This window comes from Nothobranchius furzeri, chromosome 12, assembly GCF_043380555.1.
Source record: "Nothobranchius furzeri strain GRZ-AD chromosome 12, NfurGRZ-RIMD1, whole genome shotgun sequence".
In the NCBI taxonomy this organism is placed as follows: domain Eukaryota; kingdom Metazoa; phylum Chordata; class Actinopteri; order Cyprinodontiformes; family Nothobranchiidae; genus Nothobranchius; species Nothobranchius furzeri.
The window spans coordinates 29,039,198-29,057,190 of NC_091752.1; the positions used below are offsets into that span (position 1 = coordinate 29,039,198).

A 17,993-nucleotide genomic window follows, 5' to 3' on the forward strand; every position below is an offset into this window, starting at 1 on the left:
ACACACACACGCACGCACGCACGCACGCACACACACACTGATGAAATTCACTTATTCGTTTCACGGTGAACTTGGACTAATTAAACTCCAATCATAATTCATTCTCCTCATTCAGTCACACAGACACATTCAAACAAGCGCTCAATGTTCGTAAAACCGGACATCGATACGAACGGAGCAGCGGCGATGCTCCTCAGAAACCTTGAATCGTCTCATGGAGTTAATAATGAGGGGATGTCAACAACAGACATATAAAAGAATTTATTTCTCATGTGCACAAAATAAAATAAAAGAATTGGAACAGAACAGAAATAAAAGAACAATGATTGAGGCCACAAGGCTTTCCTTATAGATTTTCATCAGAAATCCTTTTAATGTCCGTGACACATCCCTGTATCATCTTTACAACAGGTCTGGTAGAGGTGCTCCACTTCCCAAAGCAACACGCTGCACCTGCTTCGTTTTATCACACCTCCCAAGAATTCCCAAGCAAATCCCAAGTGCAATTTATTGAAAATATCATCTCATGGAAAGCAAAAGCATTGCCCGTTTCTCTGTTTTCTCACCAAATCACACTCAACCCTGACTCTATAAAATGTATTAGCTTTGCGTGGAACAATAGAACGCTATCCTACGGGAGGATGTGGACGGCTTTCTGTAACCATTCAGAAGATGATCTCATCTACAGACAGCAAACAGAGCATTGTTTTTGAAAATTAGCAAGAACTTAATTTTGAGTTTAGGGGCATTTGGGGAACAAAGAAAAAGTTTAACAACAAAATGTTTCTGATGTTCTCCATGAGGGGTTTGTTATTCTGAGTCTAACAAATGGTACACAGAAAAGAAAGAAATTAAACTCGTTGCATAGAGACATAAAACACCGTCATGACAACAAATCATCATGAAAGTCAAACAAAATGACAGAGACAACCTATGTGGTGCTAGGATGTAAAACCTGCTCTTGCCATAGGTTATACAGCAGTTGTACTTTTCCTCAGACCACAACGTTACTTTAAGACACAAACGTAACGCATGGAGGGGCAGGGTTTCAGTCTGTATATCTACAAAGAGAGCCAGTACGTTAGCGTGATACTGCAGTGGTTTCTGTGTGTGTGTGTGTGTGTGTGTGTGTGTGTGTGTGTGTGTGTGTGTGTGTGTGTGTGTGTGTGTGATATTATATTTACAGAGAAAATTGTCTTCACATTATTCACAAATTATCCTACAAAGCAGCACTTTGCCGTTGAAGTATGGAGCCACTGAATTTCACTGCTTTTCTTTACAGTCATGTGCACCACATCGTCCACCCACTGAGAAGTCCTTATGTGGACGTTCACTCTGGACATTTTCAAAAACATAATACTGATTTAAATATGCATACATTTACTGTAAATAAAATATTAAATATCAAACTAAGTCTTTGGCAAATGTAAGAAGTATTTCCTGTTGGTCTATGCGGGAGGATACACTCGTGGAGGGCGGTGGAAATATGTTCTGTTGTTTGCTTTACACAACTGCTCCAGCTCTCTAAGACATGTAGGAATCGAGGGGTTTGAACCAGCAGCTTAACTGAATTTAGGGAGTTTGTTTATTCAGCCAAAGAGTTATGCATCACAGTTTAAATGTGAAAAATTAGGAAATGGTGCAAAAGTCCATTTGTTTCAGGAACTCATCTTAGACTGTGAGACCATCTAAAGGCTCATGAACCATTTGCAGGTGTTTTGGATTCATTTGCACATTGGAGTTGGGCACTTTGAGCCTAGAATATTGAACCTTTTCACAATTTTCTAATTGTCTAGGGTTTTGAATTTGGGGTTTTCATCAGATGTAGGCCATAATCATCAAAATTATAACAAATAAAGCCTTTAAATATCTGGCTTTGCATGTAACGAGTCTGTTGAATTACCCACTTGAATCAACTTTTGCATCATATTCTGAAGCTTTGGTGGTTGTCCTTTTACACTAATCCAACAAAATTAAACTTATATGATGTCAAATTATAAATATTCACTGTGAACGTAGGAAAGAAAAAAAATCAAAAGCTGTGGACTTAGTGCAAAAACGAGCTAGGACAGAAATGTCTTGTTGATTCTAAATTATTTTATTATTTTGCTTAACTTAAAAATAAACTGACAGTAAAACAAAGTATTTAAAATTCTGCCAAGGTCAGCATATTTTTATTACCTTGCAAAATAATTTACATTATTTTTTACATCTGATTGTTTGCCACAAGCGTGATATTGCTCTTGATGTTAAGGTTGCGTTTGTCCGATAGTTTAAGAATACTGGGAAAATTGGGAGCACAGGATGTTGTTAAAAGCACCAGAATAAAAAACATTAGCCTGTCCATTTTGAAGCTGTTGGACTGCTGGTCGTCTCCCTCGGACGTTTGTCTTCGGAGCAGAAAACAGTACTGCAGTTTATTACACAAAGGAATGTGAAGATCCATGAATCAAATAACAACAACAGCAACAACAGCAACAAAGAAGCAAAATTAAAAACCCACAACATTTTTCCCCCACACAGTACTCTTCACATTGTTTTCTTCCAATGTATATTTTATAATATATATATTTATAGAATCTCTTAAAGTCATTTTTGAAGTGTTCAGGCCTGTGAGGGTATGACAGGTGAACTCCAAATGCCACCGGGCCCCTCCGACCCAAAGTGTTTATCGCTGAAGCTGGGCGCACCGGCGCCGGTCTTGCCCATCCTTCCTCCATGTCACGTGGGGGCGGGGTGGGGGGTGGGGGTGGGGGGGTGTTCATTCGGGAGTCCACCTCGCTTCCCTTTGATGTCGGCATTTCTCAGACAGGGACAATATGGAGGCCAAAGCTCTGGCCCTGCATTTTGAGCTTGTCTCCGGGGTAACTAGTGGCGGTCATAGGCAGTGGCAGCAGTGGGAGGTGCGGAGCCACGGGATGCGGCACTATAATAATAAGGGGAACCTGAAAGTTAACAGAAGAACGAGCCGTTGGAAACAGCGAGGTCAAACATTACTTAAGAGGAATCTTTTAGAAGGAGGTTTGAAATCTTCGTTTTTCATTTTAAACGACTGAAAACACATTTGATTTGCATTAAAACACAACCAGGGGCTGTACCTACTTAGTAATGCTGGATTACTGAACCGCCAAGCATCGTTATATGTTGTGTATTGTGGATGAGAATATGGGTTTCCAGAAAAGTCTCCTCCTAGAAAAAGAGAAAGAGTAAGAGTTTAGTTGACGTAGAAACAGGTGAAGTCATTGTTTCCATCAAGTTATTAAGTGAGCCTATGCCCTTTATTTCAATTAATTAGCTGTAAACTCTAGTGAATTAATGCATTTGAAGCAATGGTTCTCCTTTTACAGCATGTAGAGTTTGGCTGGGGGGCAGAAAAAATCAGGATTTGGAATCTCATTTATATTCATGATATTCAGACATCTCGCTTTTGATTGGTTAACAGCAATGTGACTCGCTATGCAACAATGATGATATATCTCCACAAATAACACAAATCTGAAGGAGTTCTGCCATGTTGTGGAGTTGCTAATGCTAAGAATTAGCTTCTTGTAGCCAAGAGGCACTCTGCTCTCTCCTGGCTACAAAACCAGAACCTTCTTCTTCTAGGTGAGTCCATGATTGCTCTCACAGAGTGATGTTTCTTTTTCTGACCTGAACATTTTCAGTTCTATTTCATTTTGCGGGTAATGCTGGAAATGAGGGGCCAAAACATTTTAAAGCATGCGTGTTAGACTCAGAGTGATTGATTCAAAAACAAGTATTATACTTGCTTTCACTGCACCTCACTACTTGGGGACTATTGTTATTTTTTTTCTTAAACCCATAGGTCTGCTGATTGTTTCCACAGGGTTTAGACTGAGCACTTTTGATGCAGTGTCACCCAGAAAGTCACTTTGTTTATATGACCAGGCTTAGTAGACACGGGGAGACTCAAGAATCAGGCACATTTAGCTAATCGCTAAGTGCTTTGAGACTGCTTTGATTATTGATCAGCATGAGAGATACATGTCTTTAAACAGTAGAGGAGTTGTGTTTTCAGTTGTTTGGAGGACAGATTTACACACACACACTGGCAGCTTTAGCATCCTCACGGCTGGTTGTGTAACTTGAGCTCATCCCTGAGAGAGATAGTGATTTAAATATTTACAGGCCCTCCACGCCTCTGTGTTTTGACCCTTAACTGTTTGCTGTGAACCTGAACTGCAGGTTAAGTAGAGGGGAAAGAGATACGCTCTGTAGCCCTGGGTGTCCGGGGAGGCGAGGAGAGGAGCAAAAGCAGTGTTTATTGACGGGGCTGGTGAGAGTGCGTTGTGTGGACACGGTGAGGGTAATGAGCGCTGGGAGCTGGAGTGTAACTGAGAGGAACTGTCCTATCTCACGGCCACTGATTGTGGTGATCGCCTATCGAGTTCATCTAATGTTCTCATCCACAGACGCTAACCGCACGCTAACCGCAATCTTATAAAGCTATAACGAGCTTGCTTCAATCCAAGAGCAAAACCTTTAAGGTGCTTTCACTGTCGTTACAGTAAGTGTGTGTTCTTGTGTTTGTTTTCCTCCTGAACAGCGAGTACTCAAGCAACCTGAACTTCTACATAAAGCCCAGGCCTTGGGTTTCACCTTTCTAGCACCTACAATTCAGCCTTTAACCTTTTTCCAAAACAGTTTCACACTAGGTCACACCCTCCTGGATCTAATCAAAACCACTGTTCTAAAACAATAGGACCTAATGACATCAACGTCGACTTGAGGGGTACGGGGGTAGTCATAGGTAGTTTCAGCTCATTAAGCAATAACAGTCAGTTCCAGTTTATAAGCTCGACTCTCCCCCTTTCCAGTCAGAATTGACAAAGCTCCTTGGATGAGAAGCAACATTTTTTTAAAGAAACCAAAGAAGTCCAGTTGCCTTCATTTGAACCCTTTGGATTACCATGACCTGGATTTATGAGAACCTTTACTAGCATAAGACTGAAAGGTGCTAGCAGTGTTGACATCATCATTTAAAGGAAGCAGAATCACGTACCTGGAACCATTCCTGCAAGTGTGGAAGTGGGGTAGCTGCCTTGTCCTGTGGGGGGGACATGAGGTGGGTAGCCAGGTAAAGTGGTGCTGGCCATGTCTCGACCTGCAGAGACAAAAAGAGACACATTGCATGAATAGATGAAAACATTTTTTTTAATTGCTTTAAATTTCAGCCGCAGTCTGGAGTTGTCAGACTTGTGGAAATAAAATTATTCAATATCTTTGATGTCTTTGAACAAGTTCATTTAAAGACATTTAAAATAAAAATGAAACTCACAATCAATGAGTTTTTCATCGTTGTTTACGGTGCCTGTTCTCACACATCATTTCCATTCAATAGACTTTTGGTCCCAGCTATAAACTGTAATAAGGGTGGGAATTACTATAAGTGCATTTGCTTTAGCAGATTTATTTAACTGAATCAACTTTAAAAAAAAATATTTTTATTAAGATGCCAGTGTGTGCAGCAGAGGGACTTTGTTCCAATATGCTCTCTAAAAACTGCACTTAATGCATCTCCACAAACACATTTTGATTCTGTGGTAAAAGTGGGAAGTGTCTACAGGAAAACTAAACAGACATAAATGTAGAAAAAAGGGGACAAAATATTACTAAATATATGAATGCATGAAGAGCTTCACTCCAAATGACAAAAGCTATAGCACAGTTGTTTGGTCTCACAGCAAATAATTGAAAGTCAAGTTATTTGTATTGATTATTCCATCCCTGAGTTCACCACCATATTAGTAAAAAAGTGTCCTCAGCAGCTAAAGCTGACAGGGGCATGGGGCTTCTTCTTTTATTTTGCTCTGCTCCACATTCACATGTTTAATTAACACTGACAGCCTCAGGTCTGGCTGGTTGAGGGGTCACACAGGACTGGGTGCAATGGGTCCAGGGTAGGCCCCAGCATCAGCATCTCTGCTGTTGCAGCCCCCCCCTCCCCCCCCCCCCTGCCCCCCCTTTTGGACCTCTCCTGGCACCCTTAAACTTTGAGCCTGTCACGAGGCTGGAAGGACAGGAAAGTCTTTTGTTAACTCGCAAGATGAGCAAGGGGTCAAATGTGGAGAAAAGGGGAAAAAAAGCTTTGCTGAGAGGGGAAGAGCGGCTGTTAATGAGGGCCAAATAGTCAGTTTAGCTCATGTATACACAACAGTGGAGCCAGGAAAGCTGCTGGCTGCTTTAATCTGGTGTAAAACCCAGAGTGACTAAATGGGTCAAAGTGAACACAGCAGCAAATCAGCTCAACAGAGACAAATTGATTAAATATTTATCCAATCATGGGGCTTTTATGGTAAGGCTGTACCTGCTATAAAGAGCTGGCTGGCATACTGGCTGTAGCAGGGGCCGTGGACATGGGGAAGGTGGCTGGGAGTAGAAGCATCTACAGAGAGGCTGGACTGGTGGGGCAAGATGTCAGCTAGAGCAGAATCCCCAACAGAGGAGGGGGTGAAGGGAGCAAAGGATGCCTCATGGGGCTCTCGCTTTGCACACATGGAAGGCGGGTATGACGGGTGAGAGTCTGGCAGGTGGGGGAAAAAAGAAAAAAAAACTTGATAGGATGCAGACATTCAGCGACACCCATTCTGTACATTTATGTCAATCACACATGGGAGGATGGCTGATTCGTTCATGCCTTGTGCTTATTTGATTAAAACATGTTTCATTAGTAATTTTTTTAATGAACCCTAGCCCTAACCTATTAAAAAAAAACTAACCTCACCCCGAACTCGTCTCTTACAGAAAATTCTAACCTTAACCCAAGAAAACTCAGATGAGGAAGTAAATTCTGAGTAACATTAGAACAAATGTTTTGCTATTAAATAAAATCTCCACCTCATTTAATTAAATTCTATTCCTTTTTTGTTGTTTATTAGGTACATTTCTACCACCAGCCTAAGAAGCCCAAAGTGCTGTACATGATAAAGTCAAGTAATAACGTAAAATCACAATAAGAGCCAGAAACCAAAAACCAAGATAAAACGTAGAATCGGGTCTTTCTAGCAACAGGATCTGAACCGCGGCTTCAGCCTTCTTTAAAAAAATCATTGTGTGCAGCTCAAGACCAGGAGTCGTATCTGAATACTGACTAGAAAATAAGGTATTTAGTTTTTGATTTGTTCATTTCCATAGCTTATAATGATAATCTCACATGCATTCAGCAGTGATTCATTCAACTAGGCGTGAACATACACCAGTGAGATGTTGCAGCAACACATCACGCCTGATCAATCAAGCTCAAATGCATACAAAATTTCCCCAAGGTTTTGGGAAAACAAACAGTTGCTTTCTCACAACAAACCCAACAACTGCCCTGCAGACGGCTCAGAACACCACACTTTCATCTAATTCAGCTGATGAGTCTTAGCGTCAGTCGTTTCATCCGACTCTGCCTCTTGAATCGGAGGCAATCAATGTGCGCCCTGTCCTTGGTCCCACCATGCCGTTTGCTGGGCCCTAAGATGGCTCTTTCCCAACACCATGATAGCCTCATTAGCTGCCTCCCCCATCATTGTTGTTTTACAACAGGACTGTGTGTTGCGATTCCTCATTAAGATAAGGGGGACAAGTCATTGTCAGCCCTCAAAACCTAATCCAACAGAATCGGGAAGCACAGATGACGCTTTGTAGCCGGTTCTCCATAATAGCTCCAATTGTGGATTTTAAACACAGAAACACATCCGCCTTCATCTCATACAAATGTCATTTTAACACGTGACATGATCATTAAAAAATACCGGCTTTGACCATCTAGCATGAAGAGAAATATTTTAATGAGTTGGCTTTGCATTTAATTGGATGGACTGAAACTGTGTCACATGCCTGGTCCAAGTGTATGTCATATTTAGGAATAATAGCAAATCTCCGGTGCTTAGTTCTACTCCTCAGCTAATTATAGCCAACGTGTACCCTGTTAAACCCTTCAAAGTTACAGCAGCTTACAAAAGTCCAGTTGCCCTCCCATTGACGTGGGCAGACGTACCTTCAGAACAACCAGTACTCGCTGGAGAAAGGAAACACAGCAGAGATAAGTGTTTGTTCAAAATGGAGTAAACCCTATAAAGGTTTGCATGTAGAAATCTAGTGTTTTACTGATTTTACCACTATAGGTGTTCACAGGATGCACTAAACATCTGTTTATTTTAAGGATTACCAACAAATAGACCCTTAAAGGGTTTACGATTAAAGAAAAATATTGTCTTGGGGAATTATAATCATTTAACTAGCGATTAGTTAAGCAGATCCAAAACCAGAATAAGTAACAATTCAGATGTTTTCATATTAGAAGGTCTACCTACGCTGTATTTGAAACCCCCTGCATATACAACTGTTAGTCTGTGTTTTCCCAGCGCCCGAGCAAGCGTTGCCAAACAGACAGGGGTTACAACATAGCAACAACCGATACAAATGCTGCGTTCAAGACCACTGAACTCTGAAACTAATCAGACATGGTGCTGCTTATTGTCCTGGAGACGAGGCAGCGCCCGGGAAAAGGGAGGCTGTCAAATCACAGCCTCAGATGATGGAGATGGAAGATAAACTTTGAGTCCATGGGGACCTTTTTCCCCCCAGCAAACACATCTCAGAGAGAAGGGAAGCCGTATAGAGTTTTCCAGCGTCTGTCTCTGCTCGACCACTGATACCGCATCTACAGACCCCATCAACCATAGAAATGGACTGTTAGAAACCTGCAGCAATCCTGCTTCCAGATATAGCTACAACATGCTTTAAATGCACACCCAGAAACTTTGGTGAACATTTGCTGGTTAAACACTTGCTTTGAAAGGTTGGCATTTAGGAAATACAAAAACTTTTTATTCCCTCGACATGCACAAGGTGTGTGGGAAGTAGCAGGGTGTTTGCAGAGAATTGTATGCTGAATTTATGTGTGACAGGGAACGCGTTCAAGTGCACCGGTCGCTCTGCTACACTGTTTGTTCCTACGTCAAAAGAGACAAAAGCGCTGCTCAAGTTAGCTAAACAAAACTGCTATGTGAATTGCGTTGGATTCCCAATGTGCAGTCTACAGTTGGAGCGTCATTCATTATCAAATGGGTGTTTAAAGGTTAGTGTGAGTATTTGGGGTGGGGGGGGGGGGGATAATTTCTAAGCTAGGAGCTGCAGGCGTTAACTGAGCGGAGGCAACCATTTGTCACTGGGCCACACACCAGGCACTGCATGTTAGGTGACTGCTTATTGTTCGCACCTTGCAGCTGACAGAAGGCTGGTGCTGCCAACTCCTCACTATGTGCAAGTGTAATTCATCTGGTAGAGCAGTAGCTCAGGAGGTAGTGCAGGTTGTCCAGAAATCAGAAGTTTGCAGGTTCGATCCCGGCTCTCACAAGATAATGCTGCTGTTGTGTCCTTGGGCAACACATCTAACCCGTCTTGCCCCAGGGCAGCTGTGGCTACATCATAGCTCATCCCCCCAGCATGTGAATGTGTGTGTGAATGGGTGAATGACTGATTCTGTTGTGAAGTGCCTTAGAGGGTTGTAGGACCCTAAGAAGATGCTATACAAATACATACAATATACAAATAAATATGCATGTTTTTGCTGTTGGGAGTTTAGGAGTTGGACGTTTAGTAACAGCGATGGTGAGGTAAGCTGCTAATTTTCTTCTGCAACCATTCTGATTCACTAGCAACCTTTCTAATTTCGCACATGTCCACTGATATCATTTCCTACTGAGTTGCAATAAATCACCATGAGTTAACGACAAGTCCCTTCAACTCTACTGGGCCATTTTCCTGTAGACATACTCCAGTTCAGGTACTCAGATTGTTCCTGAAAGGGTCCAGAAAATCATCCTTTCAGGTCAGCCCGGTGAAATGGAGACACGCAGAAGCCGTGAAGGTCCGGTAAATGTACCCAGAAGTTCCAATAGTGGAAACAAGCCTATTGAATCTCCTTTAAAGCTGGTCCTGTGTTGAGGGAAACTGTCTAACTGTAAACAAAGACTATGGGACTCTCACCAGATTAACCACATTTTAAAAATATAATTTATTCTCCAGGTTTAGCCTGAATTACAGGTTAAAAAAACTACTGTAAAAATGGAGACGATCAGCAGGAAAGTGTTGATCAAAGCTAAAATGGGAAATTTTGAATGCAAATTAGCTTCAAATGTGTTTGTCATGCCTCTTAACAATGTTCTAACATATTATAACTAGAAATATATTGTGGAGATTAACAAAACAAATAAAAATACTAAAAAAGTTTTCTCGCATTTGTCTAAAAGTCTCCATTAATAATGTGTTTCAGATCGAAAGCAACTATTGAACGATCAGGCTATCGTCTCGCCAAATTGTCGCACTTCATAACATCAAAGATGGAGAAACAGCCGGCTGCTACCATTTTTACTTTATAGGACAAACTAACAGAGTCAAAAAAAAAACATGGACAATAAGCATTGTTTCGTTTCCTCTGGCAATTTGGGTTTCCGATTCCGGCATGAGCGTCCAAGAGAAGCTACCCAAGGGGAGGGGTGAGTGATCTGTGACCACATTTGCGTTCAAAACCTAGCTTGTTTGCAGATTCGCCATAGCAGCTTTAATATGATCCGAACTCTAAATCAATAATTATTCATCAGCTCTTTATAATAATTAGAACAATAAAGGACATCTTTTTACAATCTTTCAAAATTTCAGCAAAGCATTTCAGCTCACTAACTACATCTCTGATATTGCTGCCAACCTCCCTCTACATAAATAACATAAATAGTGCCCCCCCCCACCCCCACCCCCCACCCCCACATTAGGGTAAACAGAGGACACAAAAGATGGCCGACTTTGCTTCTGCTATAGGGCCCCTGGAATGCCAAACCGAGCACTTCATTAATCATTCATCTTTAATAGATTATGCAAATTTTAGGACATTAAAATCAACTAGATCAATAACGGCATGAATTTTAATTGGGAGCAGAAAACATTTACAGAATGAGTATAATCTCATAGCTCCATCCAGTATGAGAGCATAATTTATTGATAATTGGATTCCAGTCTAAGTGAGGAAGGTAATTTCGCAGTTTCTCAGCCTTGGCATACATTCCTATTTACAGGGTTGGCTAATGGCAGAAAAGAATAATAATATCATGCACTAACAACCTACACACTGCCTCATGTATTACTTTACATAGTCTAATGGTGAAAGTTTACTGGATATTACTTGGGAGTTTAATTCTGTTTGTGTTGATAACACCCAAACACATTTTTAATTAAATGGCTGAACTAAAATGGGCTGTCATACTGCTTTTTAGGAAACGTTCTGTTAGTCTGCGCTCTCTTAATGTGATCTTCGGCCCTCACAGGCATCACTTTAGGAGGCCCCGGCCCCCGCCCCAGGTGGCTCGGAGGCCACCTGTTATGAGTTTACTCCCCAGAGTGGGACCACCTTCATAGGAGAAGTCCAGCGTAAAAGACAAAAACGCACCTTTCTTCTCTTAAGGCCCAAACTTTCTGGGGCAAAACTATCTCCCACGTGTTCAGGAGTAAAAAGAGGATCATTCATTTCCCGTCACTCTGCCTGGGTCGTTGGCTGGGATCACAGGAGACAGGCAACTGCAGTTTTCAAACATGCTGTCCTCTTCACTGCCACTCTCGCACATACACTCTGATTCTCACTGCATCATTATGGGAATTTTAATAAAACCCTGGTGTATTAAGGGAGTCCTCTGTAAACCTGCCCCTCTTGGGAAAGAGCCCCGATGGACACAGAAAAGCAATATTTCAGTAACCCAGGTGGGAAGTGACTTGGATCCCTTAAAGCTGAGCATCAAGCAGGGAGACACTGGGCCCCATGCTTAAAGACTTTGATATGACCCTACCAGGATTTGAACCCAGATTGCCCAGTCCCAAGGTGGATGCTCTATGACACACATTCACTCAGATATCAAGTATTCTGCATATTTTCCCTCTCAGAGGAACGTACAACTTCTAACCACAAATAAATTAAACAAACAAAAAAAGTTGCTTTGCTTTCTGCGTTTTCTTCTGTCCGCAGCATCAGCCAGCCAGCGACTGTGTCATGCAGTTGCTGTCAATCAACAAGCTATGACTGTCTGTGATGACTATGTCGTACAGTGGCGAGAACAGCAGCTGTCTCTCATAAGAAGCAATCCCAGTCAGCGTGTTAGCGAGCCAAACACACAGTAGCCAGTTAGGAGGTCGGGAGGAGGAATTGTCTCAGATCAACGCAGAAGTAAACACTAAGTGTTCTGAAACTGTTTCTTTTTTCCAGCAACAAACAGTTTTATACGGTTAAAAATGTATTTGTCATCAATCATGACCATGTTAAAGTAGGCTAATGTTGAGAAACACAACATGAGACAGGATAGCTACCATCTCGCGCTGAAAGTACTTCAGTGTATGGTATGATTGCCTCTCATTTGGGCACGGACATTTTCTAAAAACCGGTGGTGAATTAAGGTACACTGGAAACTTAAGATCTCAGCCAGACAACTCAAAGATAAAGTTCTTTAAAATCCTAAATGTGACAAAAATATGTTCAATGCTTACAAGGTCACACCTTAAAGCCAAAACTCTGGTCATTTGTGGATAATCCTGTGGGAATTTGATGTGACCAACAGATACCCTATGTAAGAGGATAAGAGCCACCAAAAAAAAAAAGAAAAAAAGAATCTCATAATTCTGAAGCGTTCTTCAGAATTATGACTTTTTTCTTAGATTTCAGTCAGAATTCTGAGGGATTGTGAGATCAAAGTGAGAATTTGAAAAATAAAAAAAGCGTCAGAATTCTGAGGAAAATATCAGAATTCTGAGATTAAAGTCTGAATTGTGAGTTTAAAGTGAAAATTCTTGGAAAAAGTCAGAATTCTGAGATTAAAGTGAAAAATTCTGAGATTAAAGTCAGAATTCTGAGATTAAAGTAAAAATTCTGAGATTAAAGTAAAAATTCTGAGATTGAAGTCAGAATTCTGAGAATAAAGTAAAATTTCTGAGATTAAAGTCAGAATTCTGAGTTTAAAGTGAAAATTCTGAGATTAAAGTCAGAATTCTGAGTTTAAAGGGGAAATTCTGAGATTAAAGTCAGAATTCTGAGATTAAAGTAAAAATTCTGAGATTGAAGTCAGAATTCTGAGATTTAAGTAAAATTTCTGAGATTAAGGTCAGAATTCTGATGAAAAATTTAGAATTCTGAGACGTAAAGTCAGAATTCTGAGTTTAAAGTGGAAATTCTGAGATTAAGGTCAGAATTCTGAGATTAAAGTAAAACTTCTGAGATTAAAGTCAGAATTCTGAGTTTAAAGTGGAAATTCTGAGATTAAGGTCAGAATTCTGAGATTAAAGTAAAAATTCTGAGATTAAAGTCAGAATTCTGAGTTTAAAGTGGAAATTCTGAGATTAAGGTCAGAATTCTGAGATTAAAGTAAACATTCTGAGATTAAAGTCAGAATTCTGAGTTTAAAGTGGAAAATCTGAGATTAAAGTCAGAATTCTGAGATTAAAGTTGTAATACTTTTTCTTCCCTTTATTTTTCTGTTCAGTGGCCCTAATCCTCATCCAAATACAACTTTTCTGGACCAAAAAAAACCTTTCTTCATGATTAAACTGTTTTTTGTAGTGTTTGTGAAATACATCATGCATTTCTTTTTCACTAAAGTCCCATCCATGGGCAGGCACAATGCAAAACTCTCATCCTTTAACAAACTAAAATAAATGGATCAGTGTGAATTTTTAGTGTAAGAGTTGAACTGGATGGGTGAAGAGAAACAGAGAAGGATTCTGGAAAAGTTCATCAGACACAGCGGACATTGTTCTGCCATGTTTCCCAGCCCAGGCTGCGTTGACCACCTTGGTGCAGTCGTCTTTCACTGCTGCACCTGCATGCATTCTTTTAGGAATCAGTGTAGCATGAATCAGATTGTACCTGTCACAACAGAGTAGCTCTGTGAGACGCTGGACGCGAGGTCGGAGCTGGCACTGGTAGAAAGGCTCGGCTTCACATCTTCCAGGCCGGGATTCAGGGACGGGAGAGAGTACTCGCTCGCCTGTAGACAAACACAAAAGCACACACGTGAGTCGGTGGTAATCCAAAGACAGCAGCTCACACTACCTTGATTTAATTTAACATTCCACCAGATCAGGTCATGATCTGGTTAATAGTCCTCATGCACTGTCCGTGGAATCATTTTAGATGACAGATCCAGAGCAGGTTCCCCAATTTAGGCGACGGCACGTGAAATATGATTGACTGACACCTCTGGGCGATCTGCGGTCCTCTCACCGTGTTTCCGTCGGAATATTTCCCGTGAATTCTGTAAGTGTCACCCCCCGTCTCTGCTCCCTATGCTTTACCACGACCTGTGATGATGTATGCATGCATTAGGGCTTGTCTGAGGAGAAGGCAGAGAGGGAGAGATGGATGAGAGAGGGATTGGGAGAGGAGTGAAAGGACGGGGTGTCAGCTGGCTCTTTGTGCTCCACTGCAGTCATCCCTGTGACCAGTCAAGGGAGGAGACATTCAGGGCTTTGTTACAGGAGAGACATGTGGTGTTTTTTTTGTCTTTTTCTTTCTTTTTTTTTCTTTTTCTAAAGAGGAGTACAACCTCAAAATCAGTCTTTGTGCGTCTCCTCTAGGATGAACCCATAAAATGTTGTTTTTGTTTTAATTTGTAATTAAGGAATTCCACTTTAGCTGCAGTGAAAAAAAAGAGTACATTTTTATATTTTACAATATCTTTTACACAGTTTTCCCTCACTGAGAAGGGAACTCTGTCATTTTCTTATTTGTTTGCCTTAATCTCAGATTAAGACTCTAGTTTGTGAAGAACCCTGTTTGGTAATGCGATGACATTTCCTGACCCAGTCCCTCTTTGAAAGGATAAGTGTTTGCGCACACATTTGTGTCTGTGAGTGTTCATGTCAGAGTGTGTGTGTGCATCTGTTTGTCTCAATGGGTCGGGGGTCCCACAGGGGTGAGCTGGTGACCCTAGTCTTGTCTGCCTCTATCCCAGATAAACTCTAATTGTCTGCTTACAACTGTTCCCTGGCACTGGGCTGGATGTTCCTCTCTATCCCGTTGGGCCTCAGCAGCACAAAAGCCATTTTGTCATGCAGATGGGAGGTGGGTAGGGCTGGGCAGGGCTGGGCGGAGGGCGAGTGGCGAAGAACAGAGGGGCCTGAATGACCTGACCACATGGCTGCCAGAAGTGTGGGAGGGATGAGGCCTATTCAGCCTGGCCTCTTCAAAATGGCTTTTTAATGCCTTGACGCAGACACCAGACAAGCCTCTAATAGCCTAATATCCCACCTTTTCACCAGTTTAAAAAAAGGAGGGGGCGTTGGAAACGGGCAGAAAAAGGGAGGTGCGCAGAAAGAGTGCAGTCTGATTAATATTACATTAAATTAAAACTGATTTTTCTGGACCATTCTGATGCCATTTTTCTCCCCCTTCCTCCAGCCCCCTCTCGCCTTTTTAATACCTTCTCCTCCACTCTTTGTGATTGCAAGTCATTTCCAATTCGTTTTGGTATTGATCTTGCCGTAGAAATCACTTTGGTAATTAGCTGCATTAGGGGCTGTAAAGCAGGCTGAGGGGCTGTCCCTCTGATTTATCGCCGCTGTAATTCCCCACGATCGCGCAGAGATGAAAATGAACTCAATTAGGGCACTGCTAAGGCTGCATGGGCACCCACATAGAGTTCCAGTGGAAAAATTAATAGTCTCTTGTTGTTTAACAGTCTGATGAATGTAAATAAAGCTTATCCTTTGTAATAAGCTGCTGGCCTTTTACTTTGAGCTGGTTTTCATTCAAAATAATATAAAAAATGAGTTTTTGGCCAACAGAAATGAAAGAGGTATGCTACGTGTATTTCATCCAGCGATGGATATGAAGAAGCTAATGTAGGAAACAAAAGGAGGATTAGTGGGAATTATGACTGAAGAATGAACAACAAACCAAATATGTGGGGTTTGTTTGGACTTTGGCTGAATTTAAAGGCCGAATTCACTTGCTTTTTATTTCCAAAACATGTGCAGTGGTCTCTAGTGTTAATGAATTCCTTTTGAGTCGATCTCTGTGGAAAAAAGAAACTTGTACACCAGTTTCAGGAAGTAGAAGTTAGTTGGAGGAGAGGGGAGGAGAAAGAAGCAGGGTTTAAAGTCTTATTAACTTAGTGAGCCTAAGTCTACGTCCGATTCACGGGTCCCGGGACAAACGAAAAAATGAATGCAAGTCAACGGGGCTAAAAACACTATTTTCTAATTCGCTTTGCCTTACGCCCTGGATCGCACATATGTTGTACTGCCATTTAAATGAAAAGTAATGATGGGTGTTTCGACCACCCCAGTCACGTAATTTGAGATTTATTAGTTTGTAAAAGTTTGTAATTAGCATGACTACAAACTAGAAATTGGCACGTCGCATATGTGACGTCACCACATAATCTCCTCTCCCCAAAGTAGCTGCTACTTACGAAATGACCAGATTTATGGTGGTTCTCTCCTTCTGTGGGAAGTTTACTGAACTTACAGCCATTTTCCCTCAGTTTTCTCCGTATCTGGTTTAATGAAGCACATTTTCGTGAAGCGCATTTGTAGTCCTGGACTTATTTTCACAAAAACCTAAAATATCATTCCTCCTCGTTCGAAAATAAGCACGTTCTTGGTATCAAAATGCATCTTCAAAATTCACAGACATCATATGTGAAATCCATGGCACAAAACAAGCGGAATTAGAAAAGAGCGCATTTAGCCCCATTGATTTGCATTCATTTTTTCATTCTTCCGGGGACCCATGATGCGGAAGTGACTTAGGCTCCCTATATTTATACATCTTGCTCCTGATTGGCTAACAGCAATGCAGCTCTTCCACTGTCTCCATTCGCTCTGCAACATTAATGTTTTATCTCCACAAATACCACAAGCCTGAAGACATTCTTCCGTGCGGTGGAGTTGCTAATGCTAACAGTTAGCTTCTACTAGCCAAGACGTGCTCTGCTCTCTCCTGGCTGCTAAATCAACACAGCTAGCCATTGTCGTGGGCCAAGTTTGGTGAGTCCATGAAAGCAAATCTAAATGAGAGTGGCTTGTCTAATCTGAGCATTTCCTCGTTTATTTTATATCAACGGCTAATGCAGGAAATAGGGGTAGAAGATCATTTTGACATACAGCATGCATGTGAAACTCAACGTGATTGATTCACTGTTTTTGAATCAGACTTGTTGCAAATTAGAGAAGAAAACCCATCTTGATCCTTATGTAAGGCCATGTGATAATGTGGAAAAGTGGGCTCCAAATCACGTCATCACGTATAAAAACAAACATTTAAAAATGAAAAACAGCTCATTTAACGTCGTACAGAATAAAATATAAAGTCAAACCTGTTCGGGTTTGATGTGTTCTGATGTTGGGAAGACGTCGGGGTACGAAGGCCGTTCGAACACACGGTCCAGGGCCTCCAGCTGTTGCTGGGTAAAGGCGTCTGCTCGCAGGTGCTTCCTTAAACTTTCCACACTGCCCTGAGAGTCGCTTCCTGGGCCCGAGCCATCAGAACCGTCTAAAAGAGAACAGAAAGGAGGACATCCTGCATCAGCGCACGACTCCGGTTCCTTCACATGAGAAACTAAGATCAAAGAAACTGATGTTGGTGTAAAAGTGATGTTATGAAGAATATCCCCTCTCTGCTTTACAGAGTCTCCCTCAGCCGGGTCCCCCCCTGCCCACCTCCACCTCTACTTCATGCAGCCCCCATAAGCACAGGCATCATGTGATAGGTGTATGGTAATTGATGGATTACCTTCGGTGCAAATATATACTTGTAAGGGGGAGCGTGTGTTTCGGGAGGCCTGCCGATTACATACAGAGTCTTTCATTCTGCTGGTGGGAAATGGAGAGCCATTATTTAACTGAACTATTTCCTCCTGAACATATTACCCTTCCCTCTCTGTCTCTCTTCCTCTTTCTCCATCCCCCCTACATATTGCCCGTCCTTTGGAGAGCAGAATAGAGCA

At 41.6% G+C, this 17,993-nt stretch overlaps 1 protein-coding gene across 11 annotated transcripts in view; it reads right to left on the reverse strand.

Annotated features, from left to right (window-relative positions):
* Nucleotides 1-2,143: 2,143 nt before the first annotated feature.
* Nucleotides 2,144-17,993, reverse strand: part of pax2a (paired box 2a) — a 29,648-nt gene continuing 13,798 nt past the window's right edge. For 4 of the 11 annotated variants that reach the window (XM_070541998.1, XM_070541995.1, XM_070541997.1 and 1 more), the window contains 6 exons: nt 17,364-17,539; nt 13,910-14,030; nt 6,329-6,544; nt 5,024-5,125; nt 3,103-3,189; nt 2,144-2,926 (listed from right to left, as the gene is read on the reverse strand). In XM_070541998.1, coding sequence (XP_070398099.1) covers nt 2,805-2,926; nt 3,103-3,189; nt 5,024-5,125; nt 6,329-6,544; nt 13,910-14,030; nt 17,364-17,539 — 824 coding nt within the window. In that variant the 3' untranslated portion in view covers nt 2,144-2,804. Of the gene's footprint in view, nt 2,946-3,102; nt 3,190-5,023; nt 5,126-6,328; nt 6,545-13,909; nt 14,031-17,363; nt 17,540-17,993 lie in introns of all 11 variants that reach the window. The other 7 variants (XM_070542004.1, XM_070542002.1, XM_070542001.1 and 4 more) reach the window with 3 other exon arrangements.